The sequence below is a fragment of the Lipotes vexillifer genome, unplaced genomic scaffold (genome assembly GCF_000442215.2).
Source record: "Lipotes vexillifer unplaced genomic scaffold, Lipotes_vexillifer_v1.1 scaffold382, whole genome shotgun sequence".
NCBI lineage: Eukaryota > Metazoa > Chordata > Mammalia > Artiodactyla > Lipotidae > Lipotes > Lipotes vexillifer.
In genome coordinates, this window is record NW_006780611.1 from 3166400 (window position 1) to 3191144 (window position 24745).

Below are 24745 nucleotides of genomic sequence, written 5' to 3' on the forward strand. Positions count from 1 at the left end.
TCCAAGCACGGCTCCAGGCGGCAGGCCCGCCTGGTCTGCACCGCGTCCCGAGGGCCCACGCGCTGCTGGAGTTGGTACATCCAGGAACCCAGGAACCTGGACGCGCTGCCCCAGACCCTGCGTGGACACGTCCCTCGCCCCCGCCCAAGTGCCTGCTCACAGGTCGTCGCCCTGGCCGCCGACCTCACCCTCAGGATCCCCCCTACTTTTTTCTCGCGTTCTGTTCTGTAGCACTCAGCTCCTTGGAAGATACTGTGAAGTTTACTTGTTGCGTTTACTGCTTGTGTCATCCCACCAGAACGCCAGCTCCATCGGGGCAGGAACCGTCACCCCTTTTGTTCACAGACAGCCCCCAAGGGCTCAGGATACTACTGTCTGTACACAACAGATGCTCCATAGATACTTGGTGGATGAACAAATGATGTCAACAGATGTGCAAGGACACCGTCACGCCCCAAGGAGCGCCCCTGCCCTGGGGGCTGGGGAGGGCGTGTCTGACAGACGCCCTGAGAAGGCGGCAGAGCCGCATGGAGCACACAGGGCAGCATGTCCTGGCTGGTCCCGGGCAAGCCCGAAACAGCCTGGCACAGGAGGGGCATGGACATGTGTGCCAGGCCCGGGCAGTGGGGCCAGCCCGGTGTCAGGCGGGGTCAGAGCGGACAGCCTTATGCAGATCACCTGCAGTGCCACCAAGGATTCTTAGTGAATGTGAACGAGTACCCAGAAATTCTCGCCACCCCCAGACGTTAACTAACGTACCAAAACAGAACTCCTAAAAGGCAAGGGTATCAAAACGGGGACACGGGCAATAAAAAACCCCACACATATTCCTGACGTTCCCGTTCCTAAAGGAAAACACACATATGCAAGTTGAGGCCCCTAGGTAATTAAGCAAGACTGGAAATTATGCAAATGAAATATATTCAAGTATGCACTGAATTTTAAATGACAGAACTACAGAAAACTTAATTGCTGTATTAGCATGCTATAAAAACACTAATCATAAATGTAAAACAATGCATGCATATACTTATAACAAAATTGTCCCAGTGACACAAACATCAAATCGCTGCCTCCCGCTGGGTTCACGTGCAAACTCACCTCAATATATTGAAAGAAGGAACGATGATACCAGAGTTTCACTGATCATTTCTAACCATACTACTGACTAGCATAAATGTCAAGTGTTTACTTTGTTTTTGTTCAATGTTTCTGAAATAGGTGTTTTTTTGTTTGTTTTTTTTGTTTTTTTTTTGCGGTACGCAGGCCTCTCACTGTTATGGCCTCTCCCGTTGCAGAGCACAGGCTCCGGACACACAGGCCCAGCGGCCATGGCTCACGGGCCCAGCCGCTCCGCGGCACGTGGGATCCTCCCAGACCGGGTCACAAACCCGTGTCCCCTGCATCGGCAGGCGGACTCTCAACCACTGCGCCACCAGGGAAGCCCCTGAAATAGTTATTTTTAAGAGTCAAAAATATGATTTTCTACAGCACTAATTTTTTTAAATTTTTTTAATTTTTATTTTATATTGGAGTATAGTTGATTAACAACGTTGTGTTAGTTTCAGGTGTACAGCAAAGTGATTCAGTTATACATATACATGTATCCATTCTTTTTCAAGTGCTTTTCCCATTTAGGTTATTACAGAATATTGAGCAGAGTTCCCTGTGCTATACAGTAGGTCCTGTTTGGTTATCTGTTTTAAATAAATCAGTGTCTACAGGACTAATTTTTAAAAGTTACTGCACGGCTTGCATGGAATTTCAATGTCAACCAGCGTCAGTGGTGGCTTAATGGAAAGTTCTAGAGCAGGTGTTAGCTCTCCGTAAGTGACCAGAGCCAAGTTTCCCATCTCTTCATTAAAGCAGCATTTCCTACTCATCAGTTAAGAACAGTACTCGTCCACGAGCCACCAGGATCGTGTTAACGACAAATCTGAACGTGTCGGGAAAGTCATTCGTTAGCCAGGGCTTGAACTAGACTCATATTCAAGTTCAGCTGCGGTTGGTGGTCTTTCTAAATTGGACAGAGCGTAAATTCTTCCCGATCCTGGGTTCAACTCTTGATCCTGGACACCAAGGGGGCTGGGACACCCACCTCCGCCCCGGCAGCTGAGCCCCGGACCGCACGATCCGGCTGAGTCAGGCCCAGCCGCTCCCCCGCCCAGCACCTCCGCCCAGGTGCGCTGCCCTCAGCGCCCTGTCTGCCAGCAGGCTGGGGGGTGCCCTGCCCTGTCCCACGTCGGGCCAGAGTGTCCTGGAGCAGCGGTCACCAACCCCGGGCCCACCTGAGAACCCCTGGGGAACCCAGATAGCAGTATTTCCCAAGCTGCCCAGGTGACAAGAATGTGGACCCAGAATGGAAAGCCACAAAAGGTCAAGAGGTGACCTGAAACCGCCACGTCCCTGCTGCCCAGCCTGGGATGGGTGCTCAGCAGACCCCGTGTCACAGCGAGCTGGAGTCGGTACCACCCCTGACACCTCAGTCCACCCAAGGCTCAGATCTGTTTCATGGGCCCAAACATCAGGATCTGCGAGAGCTTCCGTCCCAGGAGAGAGGAGTGTCAGGCTGGGTGAGACCCTCGGAGGCAGAGAACGACTGAGAGGCAGCCCTGACTGCGGAGACCCCTCCTCCACACACCCCCCCCCAACCCCCGCGGCCCAGGAGCCCGCAGGGTTCTCTCCCCACCATCCCCGTGATGCCCTTGGGCCTGGCACTTGCACAGGGCCCAGCCGAGGGCAGACCCACGAGAAACACCTGCTGGACCAGGGCTGCGTGAGGGGCAGGGTTCACTGAGCACCTGAGCTTCCTGCCACAGGACATGCGCTGAGGCTGACCGCGCCGGGAGCACCCATGGTATGAGTGGAAGCCTCAGAAACAAGCCCCTGGGTCCGGTTTACAGGACAGGAGGTGACTGCGCCCACGGTCCAACCTCCTTCCGCCTGTCCGCACCCGGGTCTGACCAACACCCCTCAACCCGCTGGGTTCCCTGCCCCTGGGTGCCCAGAGCCCCCTCCCTGCCCCCGTGGCTGCACCCCGTGCAGCCAAGGAGCCCTGCAGGCTGGGGCGTCACCCCTGCTCGCCCACACAGGCCTGGACTGTCAGTGAGCACAGTTCCAAAGCGCCCACCCTGGCTTTCTCCTCAGCTGCCCGAGCCCCACCCACACCTGCAGCCCTGGCCCCCCTCTTCCCCCTCCTGTTCTCCCTGCCCCAGCTCTAACCCCCTTCCAAGGGGCACAGACCACCACTTCCAGAGGAATCTCTCGAACGTGCACGGTCTGGCACACAGCAAGCACTCGATAAACGCTTGCAAAACAAGTGAAAAAGCAAAGGAAGAGAGCGGGAGATAGCAGCGCACTGGGGACGCGGGCTCCTGGGAAGATGGGCTCCTTTCCATGCAGTGAGATCCAGCTCTGTCCTGGGAGCAGCAGAGGAAGGCAGGGACTCCACCCTGTTCCGCAGGCCCCGTGAGGGACGGGACGTGGTCGTTTTCCCTTCCCTGCTACCTCCTGGCATCACACACAGTGCCTGAGACACGGAAAACGCTTGATAAATATTGATCAAATGAACGGATAAGCCAACCAACGGCCCCTGCAAGAGGCTCCTGGCTTCACCAGAAAAGCAGCCCCCCAGCCCCCCACTTCAAGCCTTCGGGGTGTGGCCCCTGAGAGCCGGCCTCCCCTGGTTCCAGCTCCCCGTGCCTCCCCATCCCCTCCCTCGTCCAAGGGCTCAGCCTGCTGGTTCCTGGGGAGCTGGCTCGCCTCGGCCTTGACTCCTGCTGGCCCTGCCTCTGCTGCGTGCCCCAGGCCACGTGACTCCTCATGTCCCTCTCCGGAGGAGCCCCGACTCCCCCTTCGAGATGCCACAGAAGCATCCCACCTTCTCCAAGAAGCCCTGCCTGGCACTGCGTGAGTCTGCACTGCCCTGGAACGGCCCCCTCTTTCTTGGTGGCCCCCCTTTGGAAGGACAGGCTCTGCTCATTGACCCCAACGCTCTTTTTTTTTTTTCAGCTCAGCCATCAACGCAAGCCTAAGAGAGCCAGAACTGCCCCACTCATCTCTGTCCTTTCTCCCCCACCTCTCACCCACCGCCACCACCTGCAGACCCTGGGAGTGAAGGCCTCCCCCCAGTACGTGTGCCCTCGGCACTTACACTGCTGCCCTCCTCTCGCCCACAGTGCCCGCCTGCATCCCATACCTCCCACAGTCTGTGGTCCCCAGAGCAAACCCTGCTGCACCCCTGACCAAACCCAAGCACCCCAACCCACTGTGGTGGGCTAGTGTCTAATTCCCCTCTGCCTCCGGGCAAAGGGCCCCTGTAATCAGTGGTGGTTCAGTGAATAAATGTGCGTGAGCAGGCTGGACTTTCTGTCACCCGCATCCCCAGCACTCCTGGTTACAGACTCTCCCCACCTCCTCCCATCCCTTCAGATCAGCCAAGTGGAGCCTGTGCTATCTCCTCTTCTGCCCCTCTGTCCACTGAGTCCCAGCTGGCCCTTCTTCCAGGTCAATCACTGGGCAGCACATGAGGGGACCTAAACCACGACCCGCAGAGGCTGAGAACAAAAGGAAAGAGGACAGGACAACGTAATTCACGGAGGACTTTCCACCAGGGGCAGCACACCCTTAACAAAGACAAAACCGCAACAGAGGCTCTTAAAGGTATTTTCACCCAAACTTCCTGTAACCTATCTTAGAGGACATTTGGAAAACTGGATACAAACGCTTAAAATAAAAAACACCAAACAACAAAAACATAAGCAATTGCAGTAGGTCTAATTTTAATTGCAAGAGAATATTTAGTCAATAAATATTCACCATTCAGAGCTGCATCTGCAAGTAGGATTACGAGGTACTAAGCTGCAAATTTATCAAGACTCATTAGCAAGAAAGAGTCTTAAATGCTGAAAGTCAGACCCAATTTAGAGTAAACTCTTAGGGGTCCTTATTAACTTAGCTCCAAAAATAATAAGAAAAGGAAAGGGGAAGAAAGCTGTCAATAAACTATTCTGAAATTTCCAGCAGGGCCAAGCTCACTTCTGACGTGGACTCAGGTGAAGCGTCAGCACCCGAACTTCTCCAGAAGCCTCCACGACGGGCAGCTCAGCACCAGCGGTGAGCGAGCCACAACTCCAGCCTCCATCACACAAACACAAACTGTTTCTAATGTCGTGGTTACTAACATTTAAAAAAAAAAAATCCTCAGTCAAACATATTGCCCTGTTTGGACCCTCAGAGTTGAAATAATTTTCTATGCTGGAACTTTTCTATACTTTAAAAACCAATACAATCAGAGAAAAAGAATACAGCTGTCATAAATGATGACTTATCCTCATTTTCTGCCAGCCTTGTCAAACCAAGCTTGACATTAAGCAAAGGATGGGAAATGCCATCTTGGCCCCGGCAAAGGCCCAGATCACCGCGGCACAGACAGGGCACGTGACAGGGCCGGGAGCCTGGCCAGGCCAGGGGAGCCTGTCCTCGCAGGAGGAAGATGCACGGGCAGGTAGGCCCGGGGGGACTTACCGAGAGCAGCTTCCACGTGATGGCACGGACGGGCTTCGGGATCCCGGACCAGCTCAACTTCCGCAATTCTTCTGTTGACAAAAAAGAGACAGGGAAGAACAGGGTTACAAACAGCAAGCAAACCTTCCACTGTGTGGTAACGTCCTCCAGCAGTTACTAGGGGGCAAAGAGCCCCGGAAATGAAACCAGACTGAACGTAAATGATAAAAATTCCAGATACTGACTGTTCTCAACAGACGAGAGAAGTTTCCACTCTATTCAAGCAAAGCTAAACGTGACCTGTTTACATTTAAATCTTAGCACGTGTTTGCTAAATGCACCCATGTCCCTGGAGCCACCGAGACAGGTGAGGTCCAGAGGACTCGGCTTCCTTCCACCCCTCCTTCCTTCCCACCCTCTTCCTTCCTTCTCTCTCTCTCTCTCTCTCACTCCCTCCCCCTCCCAACTTCACATCTTTCTTTCATCCCATGTTACTCTCACCACTTACTGTTTAAGAAGACCTACTTGAGGTGTTTTTCCCAGGACTGATTTTGAAAGACATTCCTTCATGGAGATACACTTGTGTCTACACAGCACTGATAAGGATGTAGAGTATTAAACACACACCAAGGACAATCAAGTTTAAAGAGTACAAGTCACTGCTGCCCTAACGAACACCTACCTAAGGGGTGGGGGGTGGGGGGGGCGGGTCACAGAGGGGCGGGGCAGAGGAGCCTGGACGAAGGGCAGGATGGGGCACAGCCTGGGCCAGGGGGGTGGGGCAAGGATAAGGGCCCCTGAATTCTGTCTGACCTTCTGGGTCTCCTCCAGTGTCTCCATCACATGCTCTGAACAGCTAGAGAACACATTTCAATTTGTACATAGATAACAGTCAATGCCACAGAAACTGAAGTAATTATTTCTTTCCTTTAAGTTAGGAATCCACCATTAGGTCCTCCACCTAACAGCTCAGAGCTAATGATTAATACTAGGAATAAAAGAAATGATTAAAGAGAAGACTTTGGTAATATAATCAACAAAATACAAAGTCCTGGCATCTAATCTTTTTCCAATTACTAAAGTCTAAGTAAAATAAGTACAGAATAATTGGGCGACGTTACCAGCGATAACTTGCATTTTACGGCAATCTCAGAAAATATCAAATCTTCCCCAGTTCCCTAAGGATATTATGAAAAGCAGGAACCTAATATCCGAACACCAGTAACGCAATGTTTACCAATCATGTTCCCAGGGCCCCTCTGACTGCATGAGCCTGGCTTTCTGATGATCGTTTATGAAGAAAGCCGAGAGAAATCTCAGTCGTTAATGTTCTCTCTCTTCATGAAAGAAACTCATAAAAATGGTACCTTAAATAGATAGTATGAGACACAGTTCTGACGTTGTGTGAGCTCTGGTGTTTAAAAGAAGCTTTCATATATATTATTTGATCCTCCAAACAGCTTGAGTTCATTAGGGCTGCAATCCTACAAAGTGAATGAGGAACAGTCTCAGAGAGGTTAGGTGACTTGGCCGTGGCGGCACAGCAACCAAGAGACCTTCACGTCCCGGAGTCCTTCCCCACGATTAACTTCCATTACTAAGAAGGCTTCTTGGAACACAGACAAGATCGAAATCTTAGATCAAAACACAATTGGATATCCAAAGAACAGCAGACACCAGCAGGATTTACTCCAGGAATGAGAGGATGGCTCTTCATCAGGAAATCTTATAACTTTATTATGGTGTTGGAATGAGTGGATGGGAGAAGTAACAGGGCTGCTCTGACAGATGTCAGGTGTGGACTTTCACCCCGGGGCCCATTCGACCCTTCCACCTTTCCAGGAGAATCCTGGTTATGCAAAGTGACCACCCCCGGCAGCCCAGGGGAGGCTGAACCCACCTGCCTCACTCTAAACTTAGACCGGGTTGGCTGGTATGGAGCTAAGCCACGCCCTCAGCGGTGGCTGATCTGGCAATGGGCCTGGGACGCTATGTGAACCACTGAGAAGAGAGAGCAAATTAGCTGGGGGCTTCTGAGAAAGCTCCTCCTGGCTCTTGGGAAATGTGTCGGAGGTATAACCCTCTCTTGCTTCCTCTGAATGTTGCTCAGGTCAGAGGTCAGGCTGGGGACTGCGACAGCCACCCAGAATCCAACCAGCCTGAGGACGCAGCCAGCAGAGAGGCCGGCAGCACCAGGAGACAGGCAGGGACCAGGGTTCTGAGTTCAGCAAGACGGGCAGATGCAAGGGACAAAAATCAATAGCCTGTCACCACTGACAAAACAAATAGAAAACTGGGCAGGCACAACCTTAACAAGAAATGCACACCACCATATGAAGAAAACCACAGGGGTTTTACTTAAAGACATAAAGAAACAGAGGAAAACACTGAGCTCAATGACTGACATTAACAAGTATTTAAGGAACACATCCACGGGGCCAGGCACGAGGCCAGCGGTAGGGGAATTACTCAAGTGACCACCACACAGCCCCCAGGCGCAGGGAACTCACCTCCCACTCCAAGGTCATGGCAAATGTAAAATCATGACAGGATGAAGTGCTTAAAAGACCAGGTGAAAAGCACAACGAAGCCCTCAGTGGGAAGGTATACCCAGTTAGGGAGGTCTCCTTGAGGACATGAGATCTGAACTAAGACCTAGAGATGCGGAGAGATCAACTGAGAGAAGAGGGGGCCGGAAGCAGAATATTCTGGGCCCAGGGAACAGCTTATGCGAAGCCTTGACCACAGTGGAAAAAGGATCAGAGGGGCCAGTGGCCCCAAAGAGCCCACTTCAGGGGCTACTTAGGAAGCCCAAGGCAGAGGTGATGGTGGCTACGATGGTGACAGTGAGAGAAGGGCAGTGACCAAAGAGACATTTAGGAGATAAAAACAAGAAGACACAGAAGACTGGATCTAAGGCTCAAAATTACAATGCTGTCAACTGTCCATCTTTAAGTTGGAAGCAAAGCCAATCCAAATTCCAACAGGACAGACTGCATGTAAGTTTCAGGACAGACGGAAACGTAATTAGCTGACCTGAAGTTCATCTGGACGAGCAAATGCATAAGAGCAGCCAATAAAATGTCCAAAAAGAATGACGTAAGAGAATTTGCATTAACGGATAAGAAAATGTATACCAGGACTACAGTAATTAAGACATAAGGATTCTACAGCAAAACTACGATGAAGAGAGAGAGACGTGTAACAGAATTAAGTGGTTCCCATCAAACCTGTATTTAGTTGTGATAAAAAGAGCATTTCAAGTCAAGGGGCCCACCAAACTAATGACGTCCCAACAATATAGTATCTATTTTCAGAGAAGTAAGTTAGAACATATATCTTACCATACAAAAACGTATTTCCAGATGATTAAAGATCCAAAGATCTAAATGCAACATGTGTCTAAAGGAATGATTTTTAAAATACAAGAAAATATAAGAGAATATCTTGCTGTCTTTGGGATGGGAAAAAGGTCTTCCGAAGCAAGACACAAATCTCAGAAACTATAAATGAGAAGCTTAACAAATTAACTATATAAAAGTTTAAAATGACTGTACGGTGAAAGAAACTACGTTAAAAAAAACAAATGACAGATCGGAAAAATACACATGCAACATAAAATATTAAAAGGTTAACATCACTAATATGTAAAGAACACACATAAAAAAGTAAGAGTGATCAATCTACAGAAAAGTGGAAAATTCACAGGCGACAGAAATGGCTATAAATGTACAAAACTAGGCACGTAACCTTAATGGTGATCAAAGAACTAACGACATTATTAAACCAAGATGCTTGTCAAAAGTTAGAATCTTAAATAATGCCCAATATTGATGAGATTCTGGGTAAACAGCCACTCTCTTATAGTTTGGTAAGAGTGTATATTGATATAATTTTTTTGGTGGTCAAATTTTAATGGCGTATAATGCTTGAGCAGCAACTTCACTTGAAGAAACCTATTCGACAAGGATGTCTGCAAAGGTACACAAGGATTACACACAAGGGCGTTAGCATCTGAGTACAATCGTAACAGAAAATTAGAAACAAAGTGTCTATTAATAGAGAGATGATTAAAAACCCTGTCACATCCCCACTGGATGACAATGTTGCCATGGAAAAGAATGGGTATGGTTTTGTGGGTGGACAGGGAATAAACTTCTCTAAATTATGAAAAGAGAACAACAGAGAAGAGAATGTAGCCGCACTGAGCATCCCTGCCAGCACACACAGGAATCGAGAAGCACAGCCAGACCTGGGGAGGGGTTCAGGGAGAGGGCTCGAGGATGCTGAAGACCTACCTTTCATTGTCTACCCTGCTGTGTTTCTACAAAGTTCCTGTCCGTCTCCACCTTTACCGCCAACTTTTCAAAATCCACCCAGCCTTCCAGGCCCAGCTCAGCCTCTTCCAGATCTAGGATACCTTCCTGACGACTCCAGCCCTCGCCCCCTTCCCTCTTCTGTGAGTGCCACCTGGAGCCCAGAGCCCGGAGCCCGTCCACCTTCAGGGCCACGCCAGGAGCATCAGTCTCACCTCCTAGAGGGGGCTTATGAGTTCCTGGGGGTCAGACCCCATGATTCTCCTGCTTGTCTGTCCTGATGCAGTGCCTTGCGATTGCTTGGCAGTAAGTACTGGAGAGATGCAAGACCAATTCCTCCCTCCAGCCCTTCAGAAGTGTTTCTTTTTTTTTTTTTTTTTGGGGGGGGGGCGGGCCTCTCACTGTTGTGGCCTCTCCCGTTGCGGAGCACAGGCTCCGGATGCACAGGCTCAGGCCCGGAGCCCGTCCACCTTCAGGGCCACGCCAGGAGCATCAGTCTCACCTCCTAGAGGGGGCTTATGAGTTCCTGGGGGTCAGACCCCATGATTCTCCTGCTTGTCTGTCCTGATGCAGTGCCTTGCGATTGCTTGGCAGTAAGTACTGGAGAGATGCAAGACCAATTCCTCCCTCCAGCCCTTCAGAAGTGTTTCTTTTTTTTTTTTTTTGGGGGGGGGGCAGGTGTCACATTTTTAATTGAAGTGTAATTTATACACAATAAAAGAATGAATATAGCCCCCCAACAAGACTGAGAACGCTCCTCTCACCCTCTTCTAGCACCTCCTTGCCCCCCACTCCGAGCTAACCCCTTTCTGATACCTATCACCACAGATTAGCTCTGCCTGTCCTTAAAATTCATGTAAATGCTACACACGGGATGCCCTCATTTGTGTCCTACCTCTCTGCTCATAATGTGTCTGTCAGAGTCATGCGTGTAACAGTAGTTCCTTCTTTACAAGCAGGGACAGTATTCTTTGCTATGAATATATCACCATTTGTTTAGGCATCCACCTGTTCACAGATGCCTGGGTTATTTACAAGCTTTCCTCCATGAAAAAGCTGCTGTGCAGGTTCCTGTGGATACCTGCTTTATGGGTGTATGTTTCCAATTCTATCAGGCAAATATAAAGCAGCGGAACTGTTGGGTCACAGGACAGATACATCTTTAACCTTATTTAAAAAAAAACTGCCATGTGGTTCTCCGAAGTGGTTGTACCATTTTACACTTTCCACCATTAATGTATGAAAGTTTTCACTGCTCCAGTCCTGGTCAAAATTTAGTGTTACGTCGGTCTTTAATTTTCATCATTCTACTAAATGTTAAATGGTATCTCATTACAGTCTTAATTAGCCATTCTGTGATGAGTAATGATGTTGCACGTTGAACAGATTTTCACGTGCTTTCTGGCTATTTTTACACCTTTTATGAAGTTTATATTGAAAGCTTTTACCCATCTTTTTATTGGGTTGTTCATAATAATTTTATTATTGATTCATGGGTCTGTTTCTAATGATTGCTTTTTCTTCTGATTCTAGGTCATATTTTCCTATTTCCTTGCATGCCTGGGTTTTTGTTTTCTTTTTTTTTTTGAATGCCAGATGTGCCAGTTATCAATTTAATGCCTCTCTGATCATGGAACTGGGTCTTATAAATATTTCTCCTTGGTCAGCTGGCATGTCGCTCTCCTTTTCAGCAGAGGGTGAAGGAAGGACCATCGAGGAGCAAGGGCTGCTCTGGTCCAGGTTCTCCAGGCTCCTGCAGAGAGTGGTCCCCAGCTCCCTTTAGCTCTCACCTGCCCCTGAGCACGCTTTCTCCCGCACTTAGGCCCTGCAGAGCGTGTTTTCTCCAGCACGCGGGCCCTGAGCACACAGGGTTTCTCCCATGTTCAGCTACTGGCCAGAACGACTTCCCAGTCCCGGTACCGGCAGCAAGTGATGGCCAGCAACACCCCACAGCCGACGCCTGCGTGAGCTCTGGTGGTTGTTTGACTGACTGCTTTCTGGTGACCCTTTCCCTGCCTCGTGGAATCTCACCCCACCCGTGAACAGATCAGCACTCGGCCAAGGACTTGGAGGGACGCTGTGCCGACACCTGGGCTCTACCTCTAGCTATTCTCTCCTGTCCAGCACTCTGCTCCACACGCTCTGTCTCGGCCTCTGGGAACCCCCTTTCCTGAGTCCTCAACTCAGCAAGACCGCCAGGTTCAGCTGCGCTGCAGCCTGCAAACTGCCTCCAACTGTAAACAGGAGCAAATGTAAAGCTCACCTTGCTGTTCCCCTTCGTTCAGGGACACAGTCCTGCATCCCCTGTTCCTCAAGGTCCCAAGGCGGCTATTTCAAGTACTGGGGGCAGTTTTCCAGTTGTTACAACAGGGGAGCAATTCCTTTGACAGCTAATCCTCCACGGGTTGAAGCAAACGTCAACTTACTAACATACTTTAAAGACATTTTTGTCTATTCATCAGGAGTGTTGGTCTCTAGTTTCTTTTTCTTACACTGTCTTTGTAAGGCTTCGGCCTCGGGGCTGTGCCACCTTAATATGAGCTGAGACGTGTGTTCTCTCTTTTCTGAAATGAAAGACTTTCTGGAGAATCAGTATTTATTATTTCCTCCTGAGACAGGGTTCACTGGAAAAGCCATTTGGCCCTGACACTGTCCTCATGTGAAGATTTTTTAATTACAAATTTACGTTTTAAACTGGTATGAGAGTTTCCAATTGCCTCTTGCATCGGTTTTGTTAGGCCATGTTTCTCAAGGAATATGTCCATTTCATGAACATTCTTGAATTTATTGGCATAAAGCTGTCAACAGTATCCACTTATTGTTTAGTGTCTGTAGGGTCTGTAGTGATGTTTCCTCTTTCATATCTGACACTGGTAATTCACGTTTTCTCTCTTTTTCCATTGGTCAAGTCTAACTACAAGTTTTTACTGATCTTTTCAAAAAACTAACTTTAGATTTTCTTGATTCTTGCTCTTGTTTGTACACTTTTCAGTTTACTGATTTCCACCTTTATTTTATTCCCCTTCTTTTCCTAGCTTTTTTTTTTCTCTTCTCCCCCTTCCTCCCACCCCACCCTCCTCCTAGCTTCTTAAGGTAGAAGCTTTGATCATTGATTTGAACCTTTATTCTTTTCTAATATAGGCATTTGAAGGTATAGATTCCCCTCCAAGCACTGTTTAGTTGTATCATATACATTTTTATATGTATTGTCATATTCAGTTTGAAACGTTTTCTAATTTTCCCTGTGATCTCTTTGATCCATGAGTTATTTAGAAGTATGTTGATAAATTTCCAAATATTTGAGGATTTCCTGGGTATCACAGTAGACTGCTTTCTAATTTAAAGGATTTGGTCAGATGAACTTGGTGTTATTTCAGTCCTTTGATATTTATCACGACCTGTTTTGGCAGCGCATATGGTCTACTTGGTGAATGTGCCATATGTCCTCGAAAAGAATGTGCATTCTTCAGTTGGTGGATGTGGTATTCTACACACCAATGAGATCCAGCTGGGTGACAGCACTATCCATACCTCCCTTTACTGATTTTTATATCTACCTATTCTATCAATTACTCAGGAAGGGGTGTTAAAATTTCTGCCTACGACTGGAAATTGGTCTATTTCTTTCTTTATTCTTGTCAATGTTCGCTTCATGCGTTACGAAGCTGTGTTATTAGGTACACACACATTTAGGAAAGGTACCTCTACTTAACGAGTTGAACCTCTTATCGTTATAAAACATCCCTCTTTGTCTTAATAAAACTCTTTGTCTTGTTTATTTTTTCTGGTATTATTATAAGCAAATTAGTTTTCTTATGATGAGCGCTTCCCTGGCATCTTGTTCCACCTTTTATTTCAACTGCCTGAGTCTTAACGTTTACAGCATGGTTTTGGCTTTTCTTTCAGCTCTCCGTCCCCGTACCTCTTAGAATCAGACGGCAGAATCACTAGCTGTCTAAGAGAGAAAACTAAAATGTAAGAAATACTTTAATAAGCAGAAAATGAATGAGAAACAAATAGCATTTTTTCTACAACAGTGCATCTGCTTTCTAAAAAATAAAATTTGGAAACATTTTTATGAAAACGATACCAATATCACAACTCCATACTCATCTGTACTTTGAGTCTTTCCTTCTCAATAAAATTCCCACCTGGGAAATTGACATTGCAAACAGTCCATGACGAAAGGAAGCAGAGAGGTATAGAGCAACAAATGCTAGTTGTGGATTCAACGGACCTGGGGTTCAAGGCCCAGCGTGGCCAACGAGAGTCTGTGTGGCCTTGGTCAGTACTCTTAATCTCTCCTGAGCCCCAGTTTCTTCCTCTAAAACTTACAGCAAGATAAAAATACCTTCCTTGCTTAAATCACAGAATTTCTGTAAGAGGCAGTACATGAGAAAGCATTGTGACATACTATACAAATGCAAGAACATGATTTTGTTACGCTTACTGATGTAATTATTTGGCTGGTTGGGCTGTGAACCCAAACCATGCAGCCACTGGGACTCATTCGTTCTAATTGGATGTAAAATATCACATTTGAGACTGAACCAGAAATCTGTCACAAAATGGTGTATGCAAAGAACTCCTATTATAAGTACCTTTTTTTTTTTTTCTGAAAAGCCAGGAATAACAGAAAAATCAACCCATAATAAGCTATTTTTTTCTAATACTCATCTCTTTTAAACGGGCTTTAATTCTTATTTTTTAAAACTGTGGCAGTACTGAAATCTGGGACAAAAATAAGAAATGCATGTATATTACAATCACCTAGGCTCTTGCTTGAATCCAGTCCAGAAGCTGAGCTGTCACCAGCATCAGAAGCACATCTCTTGTTCCTGAAAGCCACGGTTCGGGAGCGTCTCATAAATCAGCAATTTGGCCAGCGCTTATTGAGCACCCCTTTGTGTAAGCTGCCCTTGGGGCCAAGGCCACCTCCACACTCGCCCTGCTCCGAGTCCATCACACACGTTGATTTACCCAGTCTGTGAACACCGATCGACTCTGAAGGAGCCTCGGAGGTTACGATTACACACAGTTCCTACCCTCCAGTGGCTCACTGGAAGGAGGGAGGGGAAGTCTAACAGTGCAAGTGTTTAGGGATGTCGCGCAAGAAAGGTGTGCAGGTGATGCGGGACACACCGGAGTAGAGGTGGGCTCCTCCCTGAGGAAGGGGGACACGGGGAAGATTCCCAGTGAGCTGCTGCTTGAGACGCACCTTGAAGCCAACTCAAAACCTGGAAGATTCATCTCTGGCCCCCACCCTTGACCTCATCAACACAACAGGAAAGGAACAATGTCATAAACAAGAACGAGGGCATCAAGGAGGAGACGAGAGCAGACAAGAAATGTCAACAAAAATCTGGAAGATGGAACGTGGATGAGAGAGAGGGAGCTGACTCGGCAGAGTGGTGAAGAGACTAAAACCTGCTGCCTGAGAAGGGGAGGCCCATCCGCGGCAGAGAACTCCAGAGGCCCGGCGGCAGCTGAACGCAGGTGGACCACTTCCAAGGCACGGGGGGCAGCCAGACCCCCGAAGCCACGCAGGAGTCCCCACCTCCCGCACAGAGAAACAACTCTAGGGTAAAGCAGAAAATCACACACGGCAGGTACCGGTGGCTCAGTCAGTCCCGAATCCCAGTTCCAGCCACAGGAGCACGATGGATCCCCATTTCCCAAACACTGTGACATGAGCTACACTGAGACGGTGGGGAACGAGAAGAGGGAAGGGAACCATGAGAGGTAACCTCTCTGCGTCCAGAGGAAGATGGCAATAAATACAGCTAGACTGTAAAAACCTGCAGAATTTGCAGAGTGTTTAGAAACAGAGAAGGCAAGTCTACAGTTCCTCATACCAAGACATAGAGTGACAGCCCGCGGGGATGGGATGCAGGGGGAGGAAGGCCGGGGGCCGAGGACTCTGCTGCCAGTCTTGTATTACTGCTTTGTTTTTCAGACCAGGTGCATGGGTCACTTTGACAGAAAGAAAACTGAGTAAGGTGTATGCCAAGGGGCCCAGAGCACTGCAGCTGGAGGAAGCCACCCGGCCAAAAGCACGGTGGAGCGGACCATAAAGCAACTTCACAGAACTGTACGTAGCTCAGCACGATGCACCCACCCAGGGGGAGGGTGCGAGGGGGTGCCAGCGAGAAGTCAGGCTGGAGAGGGAAGCAGGGCCTGGATCGTACAGGGAAGGCTGGGGCGGCGTGCCACCACCTGGATTTACACTCAGAGGAGCTGAGGGGCCGGCTGGGCGGGGGAGAGGGGCGAAGGTGTCGTGACCGGATGTGGGTTTCCTAAGCAAAAGCACCGGTATTTGGAGCGAATGCCGCAGGGCTGACTGGGTGACTAGGGAGCTAGGGGAAGAGCACAGTGACCCCTCCCAGATGTGAGGGGCACAGCAGCCAGCGGACCAGCCAAAGGATGAGCCTGGATCCAGCTGCCCCTGCGTCCTGCTCACCGCCCAGTCACCCCATGGCCACCCCACACCCAGTGCGCCAGGCTTTGAGCTGGAACGGAGGCGGGAATCCACCAGGCTGGTGCACCCTGCAGCACCCGCTTTGGAACACCGCTGCACCCCACGAGGAACCCCCAAACGAGGGGGTGGCTGCCCCTGGAAGCAGCTCACGGCCACCCCACCACCCTCAGGCTTTCAAAGTCAAGTAGGTAACTTTCCAGGAAAGCCTGCTTCTCTTCTCAGGTGAAAATATGGAGAAATGGAAAACTTCCTAGCCACCGACACGTCAGTGATGTGTCACACGGTGGCCCTCGCCACTCTGTGTAAGGGGAAGCCTGGACGGGAGAGGAAAAAGTGCAGCAGGCCTGAGAAAGACGCCTGTCCCGTTCCTGCCTGGCCTTTGGCAAATTGGAACAAGGCTTCCCTTCCACAGACAGAGCTAGGAGGGTGATGGAGCTAAAAGGATCCTTCTGGAAGGTGTTTCTGCAGGACCCTGGGGCCCAAACTGCAGTCAGGGATGGTGAGCGCCGCACGCCCTGAGCCCTCAGGAGCCACAGCTTCAGGCCGTTTGGCATCTGAGGAGGAGGTGAGCGGCAAGGATGCCCAACTGCCTGGCAGCTCTTCTCAGTGTTCCGGGATTTTCATCTTGATGACCCTTAACTGCTGCAATTCACATAATAAAGTTTCGCAAAATAACTTCTCTAGCTGTAACTTTTTCTTTTATCTAAAGGGTTTTCCTCCAGACAGGGAAAGCGTGTGCGTTTAGAGGCATCAGAACCGGCAGAAATGGACAAACCCTCCTCTTGGGGACACAGAGCTGAGCCCAGGGAGAGGGGAATACGGGGGTTAGGAGAGGCAGCCCGGGCTCAGGACCTGAGGCGAGTCCTGCACAGTCTAGATGCCAGGCCAGGAAAGGCTCTGCACAGCGAGGTCACTTGAAAGGCGGGGTGAGGTCCACCAGACAGACAAGACAGAGGGAAAGGCCTTCCCCACAGGGAGCATCTGAACCAAGGCCTGCGGGCTGGGGGCAGCAGGGTCCAGGTGGGGCCCTAAAAGAAAACCTGGAGGGACACAGTCAGAGCTGACCACATGAAGGACAGCACTGCTTTTATTTATTTATTATTATTTTTTTAATCTATTTTATTTTATTTATTTATTTTTCGCTGCGTTGGGTCTTCATTGCAGTGCGCGGGCTTCTCATTGCAGTGGCTTCTCTTGTGGAGCACAGGCTCTAGGCACGCAGCTTCAGTAGTTGTGGCCCACGGGCTCTAGAGCGCAGGCTCAGTAGCTGTGGTGCACGGGCTTAGTTGCTCCGCGGCATGTGGGATCTTCCCGGACCAGGGCTCGAACCTGTGTCCCCTGCACTGGCAGGCAGATTCTTAACCACTGCGCCACCAGGGAAGCCCAGCAATGCTTTTATTTTGTATAAAATTACCTAACCTGACTTACGGGGCTGTAACTAACTCCCAACCAGGATAGGAATCACAGGCGGAGGGGCAGATACAGATTCCTGGGCCTTGAGTGGGTTCTGAGAGGGGAGGTCTCCCCTCCGCTCCTGACCACAGAGCAGGGACACCCCCCAGCAGGAGCCGTGCCTGAGGCTGTGACTTCACCAGAAAGGATTTAATGACCACACGAGAGAAGCTGGACCACCCGCGCCCACAGTCCTGAGAGTCCTGAAAAAGGGGGAGAGGGCCACCCCCGCCGCCAGAGTTCCCCGCCATTTCCTTTGCTCACAGACATAAAGACCTAAAGCCGCTGGCAAGAAAACACACGGCGAGGCCTTCCGAGCTCGACTCTGGCTGCCCCACTGCATTTCACAACCCGGAAAGAGGAATGTTTTTAAAAGAATCAAAAGACCAAGATGCGTTTTATCGTAGAAACTGTGCTACAATTAACTGCTAAGTCATTCTACATGAGATCAACCACATTCCTAAAAATTAAGTTTATTACCTGCTTTCAAATGGCCCTCCACCAAAAAGAGCTGCTCGCAACGTCCCCACAAGGGAAACCAAGACTCACACCCCGCTTCCCCCTTGTACCATGCACTGTAACCCCATTTACTGCCACACAAACCATTCATGTGCTTTACAAAACAGCCAAATAACGCATCTCCTGTTTGCTGCTTAACTCACAGGTGCTCTAGGAAACTCCTCCCTCACAGCATTTTAGAGCGAATCTCCAGGAAGCATTCGATTCACTAGATGAAGCTGCCATGTCGTCATCAGAAAGGACACCCAGGACTGTGCGTATTCGAACCACAAAGGAAGCTGGCAATCTTAATTTTTTCCTTGTCATTTGTTTTTGTTTGGCTTGACTTTGCTAGTTTTAACCCAGTTACTTGCTCGTATCACAAGCAGGAGTCTTCTTTCCTCTTCCTCTCCCTTTCCTTTTTTTTATTATAATTTACCTCCAGGAATACACCCAGTTTGTTCATAGAGCGGAAAACAAATCCTATTAAAACAGAAGTCAAAGGCCAGCAATGCCAGGACAGCAGCTCTACCCTCCACGGTAGGTGTCCTGCTTCTCCTCGGCACTCGCATCTGGAAAGTTCGAGGCCACCTCCACCCGGCCCCTACCAGCTGCCACAGGAAACAGCCCAACCAGGCAAAGCCAGCTTCCCTGCTGACCCCTCTGTTCAGCCTGGTCCTCGTGGCAATCAGCTAGAAAAAAATGGGCAGTATCAAGAGACTTGGATGTCAATGATAAAAAGACAAATAACCCACTTAAAAATAGGCCAAAGGATCTTAATAGATATGTCTTCAAAGAAGAGATACAAATGGCCAATAAGCACATGAAAAGATGCTCAAAATCATTAGCCACCAGGGAAATCGAAACCACAGCCAGGTGCCACTTCACAGCCACTCGGATGCCTAGAATAAACAATGTAGAAAAACTGGAGCTTCTGTGATAACCTATATGGGAAAAAAGTCTAAGAAAGAATGAATATATGTATATGTACACCTGAAACTAACACAACGTTGTCAATCAACTATACTCCAATAAAATTTAAATTAAAAAAAAGAAAAAAGAAAAACTGGAGCCCTCATCTAATGCTGAGGGGAATGTAAAATGCTGCAGCCCCTTTGGAAAACAGGCTGGCAGTTCCTTAAAAAGTTAAACAGAGTTACCACGTGACTCAGCAATTCCACTCCTAGGTATTTCACCCAGATGAAAACATATCCACATAAAAACACGTACGTACATGAGTGTTCATGGCAGCGTTACTTATAACAGCCAGAAAGTGGAGACACTCCAAATATCCAACAACTGATGAATGGATAAATAACGTGTGGCCCATCCATACAATGGAAGATTATTTGGCCCAAAAATGACCCAAGGATAGACGCTACAACATGGATGAAGCTTGGAAACATTTCAATAAGTGAAAGAAGCCATTCTCAAAAGACCACACAGTGTACGATTCCATTGTGTGAAATGTCCAGAATAGGCAAATCCACAGAGATCGAAGATTAGTGGATGCCTAGGGCTGAGGGGAGGGAGGCTGCAGGATGGGGAGTGACCGCTTAACAGGCCCAGGGTTTCTCTTTGAGCTCTGAAATGTACTATAGTGACAGCTACACAACCCTACAAACATACTAAAAACCACTGAGTTGGACACTTAAATGGTGAATTGTATGGTATGTGGATTATATCTCAGTAAAGACGTTTTCCAAAAGTCCTGGATAAGGAATTTTTTAAAGGCTATATAAGCCTAACTGCCTCCTAAGGCGGGAGGATCCAGGCAAAGGGGGCCCTCTGTTTCAGGGAACATAACGATGGACCCTGGTGTGCAGAGTTTTGATCAGAGCTGAGGAGGCTGAGTGGTGCTGCACGAGGGAAGGAGGGGCTTGGATTTGGAAGGGCCCCCCACCCCCGAGATGACAGGATGGTGCGGAGCGATGAGAGCCCTCCCAGGGACCCCCAACCTTCATTACAGGAACTAAGAACCCGGCAAAGGCCCGCTCAGCTGGATGTGCTGCTCCAGGCGTGTTCATGGCTGGAGAGGCCCGCAGACGGACCCAAGACAAAGGCGCCCACTCTGAGGACGCCACGCCCCGGGGACGCCCAGGGAGCCCTGCGCGTGCGCCCGGGCAGCCACAGGAGCCCAGGGAACGCTGCATCCTGCACCAAGCACGCAGGGCTGAGGGCAGGTTTACGACTCGATGTCATGGAGACAGACACCTCCAGCTCACAACCAGCCTCTCTGAAAATGCTCACGCCCTCTGAGCCAGTCATTTCATTTCCAGGAATCTGTCCCAAAGAAACATTCCAAAATGTAAACATTTGTATGCATAAAGAAGGTCACTGTGGCGTTATTTATATATTAAAAGAAAAGATATGGTCTAAATGTCTAATAGCAGCGAACTGACTAAATGAGAGTTATATCCATTCCCTACTAACGGGAAATCAAGAAGTACACCCACAGTGCTTTGGGGAAAACTCTGGTGTTTCAAAGTCTACAGCAGGGAAAGCGCCGTGCACTCTTCTGCCCGTCCTATGACCAGCCCTCCACCCACATCCCAGCCCTTGACAGAGAACCCCAGTCATCTGCCAGTCACTTCACAAGGTCTAATTACACTGTTTTCCCTTCAATACCATTGATCCCACAGCCGATGCTGCGTGGCATTTAATTAAAGGAAAGGCTACTGCTATTTCATGCTAAATATCTAAACCTTTTCAAACAAATTAGAAGCTTGAGCTTCTCTTCTTTGCTTTCCAGAAGGACTCGATGAAGACGGACCCTCAGTCTCCTATGATTTCTGCATTAAGAAATACACGTACAGGACTTCCCTGGTGGTGCAGGGGTTAAGAACACGCCCCCCAATGCAGGCGTCACGGGTTCGAGCCCTGGTCCTAGAAGACCCTACATGCCACGGAGCAACTAAGCCCGTGTGCCACAACTACTGAGCCTGTGCTCTAGAGCCCGTGAGCCACAACTACTGAGCCCACGTGCCACAACTACTGAAGCCCGCACGCCTAGAGCCCGTGCTCCGCAACAGGAGAAGCCACCACAATGAGAAGCCTGTGCACCGCAACAAAGAGCAGCCCCCGCTCGCCACAACTAGAGAAAGCCCGCGCACGCGGCAACGAAGACCCAATGTAGCCCAAAGTCAGTAAATAAATAAATAAATTTAGGAAGGAAGGAAGAAAGGGAGGAAAGAAATATACGTACACATGCAGCAGGCCTGAGCTGCACACCTTCTGGGGTTATCAGTGTTTGCTGATAACAGTCCCTGGCAGCCGGCTACTCACTTCATAACAAGCAAAGTCTGTTAAGGGGTCAGCAAGTACAGTCATTCTGACGCTATGATGTCTAAGTATTATCAATGGGGGCAGCCACACAACAGCCCCTAAGAGAGCTTTCTGCCACATCCGTGTGTCTGGTTAGGACCCTGAGGTCATCACGACCTCTTCCGGTTCCTGCTCTCCTGCACTTGCTCAGCACTCATCACTCTGGAGAAGCCCCCAAGACCAAACACCCCCCGGGAAGTGCAGAGTAGAGAGGAACCATCTCCCAGATCTCCCGAGGGACCCCCTTCCCCCACTGTGACCCCGAAGGCCAGCAAGCACGCTCCTAGATGCCACATGTGACTGAGGAACCCAGCAGACAGGAAGCTGGCAGGAAGGCTGCAGACAGCCTTGTCAGAGATAAGCTCAATTAATTTTAGATAAGTGTGCAATGTAATTACAAAGGCAAAGCAACATAATCCCACAGTCCCCTGCATATCATTTCACATGTAAACACACAGAAGGAAGGCTCGGTGGCAATGAGAGGAAAACCCAGGGACAGTTAAGAACTGACCGTTTCTGTTCCTCGCTACAGGTCCACACCCACGTGGCACAGCCAGGCTCGCTTCATCGTCCCGGAGCCACCAGGGTGCTTTCGGCCTGAACACCACCTATCCTTGGTGTCTCCCCAGCAGTCCACTGTCATCCACAGAACGGCTTCCCTGGCTCCCAGCCTGCCCTGCCACTTCCACCCCACCAAAGCGATCACCCCCTTCCCTCTCCGAGCGCACACTTCTGTTGGTGCCAACACAAGCTGTTTCTGGTTCCAGGTCTGTCTGTGCCCTGACCAGGGGCTCCCTGAGGACAGGGACTGTGTTTTACATATCCCTGTACCCCTAACTCCTGGCATCATGGCTGCACAGACAAGGTGCTAAAGAGGTAACTGACAATATGAAACCCTACACCTGCCAAGGGAGATGGGCAGGAAATAAGGGCTCTGGGCGAGTCTAAAGAGCCGTGGCTGTGGGCCCATCACCGTTCACACACTGGAACACATGCTCTTCATAACGCATAGGTAGGGTGGCCGTTTGATACACTGTTTAGACACCTGGGGGCATAATTAATACTAATGCCAAGACAACAGGGTAAACCAGCACCTGGGCCTGTGATCAATCTGTACCCAAGGGCACTGCCTTGGGTACTCTGGGTGGCAGAAGGATGAGAAGGCATCCTGGGACACTGAGATCAAAGAAAATATGCAGAAAGACACATTCCAGACCAGGAAGAATATGTGAACTACTGTTCATTGTTATTACTTAACTATCATAATAGTTACTACACGGCTATCTGCCGTGCCATCAGATTATCTTATACTTTAGTGTATACTTTAATCATCACTATTCACAAGTATTAGATAAAGATTAACAATCAACAGTTCAGGATCGGGAGGTTCCTATGTCTAGAGGGAGCAGAAGGTTGAACAAGTAATTAAGAGTCCGAGTATGAAGGGCATTACACACCAGGAGTCTGACATTTGTCTTGGAAGCAGCAGGGAGCTGTTAGAGCTGAGGAGAAAGCTGTGTTGCAGTTTGATTCACCTGCTAGTACTCGGGACGTGTTATAGGGGAAGAGGAACACAAAGAGACTAGCTGGAAGCTCCTTCAATGGATGAGCAGAAATAATAAAGGTCTGAACTGGGGCAGGGCCATCAAAGACAGAAAGCAAAGAAGGAAGGAAACAACACAAGAACATCTTGAAAGAACAAGAACAGACAGGCTTCAGCAATAACTAGATATCAAGACAGAGAGGCAGAGATTTGACAATGACCCCCGAATCTTACCCTGAGTAAAAGAGATAATCACAGAGTTACAACTGTGATTTAAACAGGAAGTGGGGAGGGGTAGTTAGCCTAGCGGAGGAGGAGAGGAGAAATGGGACAAGGATCAGGAGAGCAGAGTCATGTACAACAAACCCACAGCTAACACCATACTCAGCGGTGGAAAGCTGAAAGCACTTCCTCTAAGATCAGGAACAAGACAGGAATGTCCACTCTCACCACTTTTATTGAACGTACTGGAAGCCTAGCCACAGCAATCAGAGAAGAAAAAGAAATAAAAGGAATCCAAATTGGAAAGGAAGAAGTAACTGCCACTGTTTGCAGATGACAGGATGCTATACATAGAAAATCCTAAAATCGCCACCAGAAAACTGCTAGAGCTCATCAATGAATTCAGTAAAGTTGAAGGATACAAAATTAATATACAGAAATCTACCACACTTCTATGCACTAAAACAAACTATCAGAAAGAGAAATTAAGGAAACAAGCCCACTTACTGTCATATCAAAATAAAATACCTACGAATAAACCTACCTAAGGAGGCAAAACACCTGCACTCAGAAAGCTGTAAGACACTGATGAAAAAAACTGAAGATGACACAAACAGACAGAAAGGTATACTGTGTTCTTGGATTGGAAGAATTAATATCGCTAAAATGATCACACTACCCAAAGCAATCTACAGATTCAATGCAATCCCTATCAAAATATCAATGACATTTTTCACAGACGTATATCAAATAATTTTAAAATTTGTATGGAAACACAAAAGACCCCGAATAGCCAAAGCAATCTTGAGAAAGAACAACAGAGCTGGAGGAATCACCCTCCCTAACTTCAGACTATACTACAAAGCTACAGTAATCAAACCAGTATGGTACTGGCACAAAAACAGACACACAGATCAATGGAACAGAATAAAGAGCCCAGAAATGAACCCACACACTTATGGTCAATTAATCTGTGACAAAGGAGGCAAGAATATACAGTGGAGAAAAGACAGTCTCTTCAATAAGTGGTTCTGGGAAAACTGGACAGCTACAGGTAAAAGAATGAAATTAGAACATTCTCTAACACCACATACAAAAATAAATTCAAAATGGATTAAAGACCTAAATGTAAGAATGAACCATAAAACTCCGAGAGGAAAAACATAGGCAGAACACCTTTTGACGTAAATCATAACAGTATTTTTTGGTCTGTCTCCCAAAGCAAAGAAAACAAAAGCAAAAATAAACAAATGGGACCTATTAAACTTAAAAGCTTGTTTGTGCACAGGGACTTCCCTGGTGGCACCGTGGTTAAGAATCCACCTGCCGGGCTTCCCTGGTGGCGCAGTGGTTGAGAGTCCGCCTGCCGACGCAGGGGACACGGGTTCGTGCCCCGGGCCAGGAAGA

At 48.6% G+C, this 24745-nt stretch overlaps 1 protein-coding gene across 2 annotated transcripts in view; it reads right to left on the reverse strand.

The window, feature by feature from the left end:
• The window catches only part of TBC1D22A (TBC1 domain family member 22A), a 324171-nt gene that overhangs the window by 216783 nt on the left and 82643 nt on the right, over positions 1 to 24745 (reverse strand). For both annotated transcript variants that reach the window (XM_007453900.1, XM_007453901.1), the window contains one exon: positions 5527 to 5597. In XM_007453900.1, coding sequence (XP_007453962.1) covers positions 5527 to 5597 — 71 coding nt within the window. The remainder of the gene's footprint in view (positions 1 to 5526; positions 5598 to 24745) is intronic.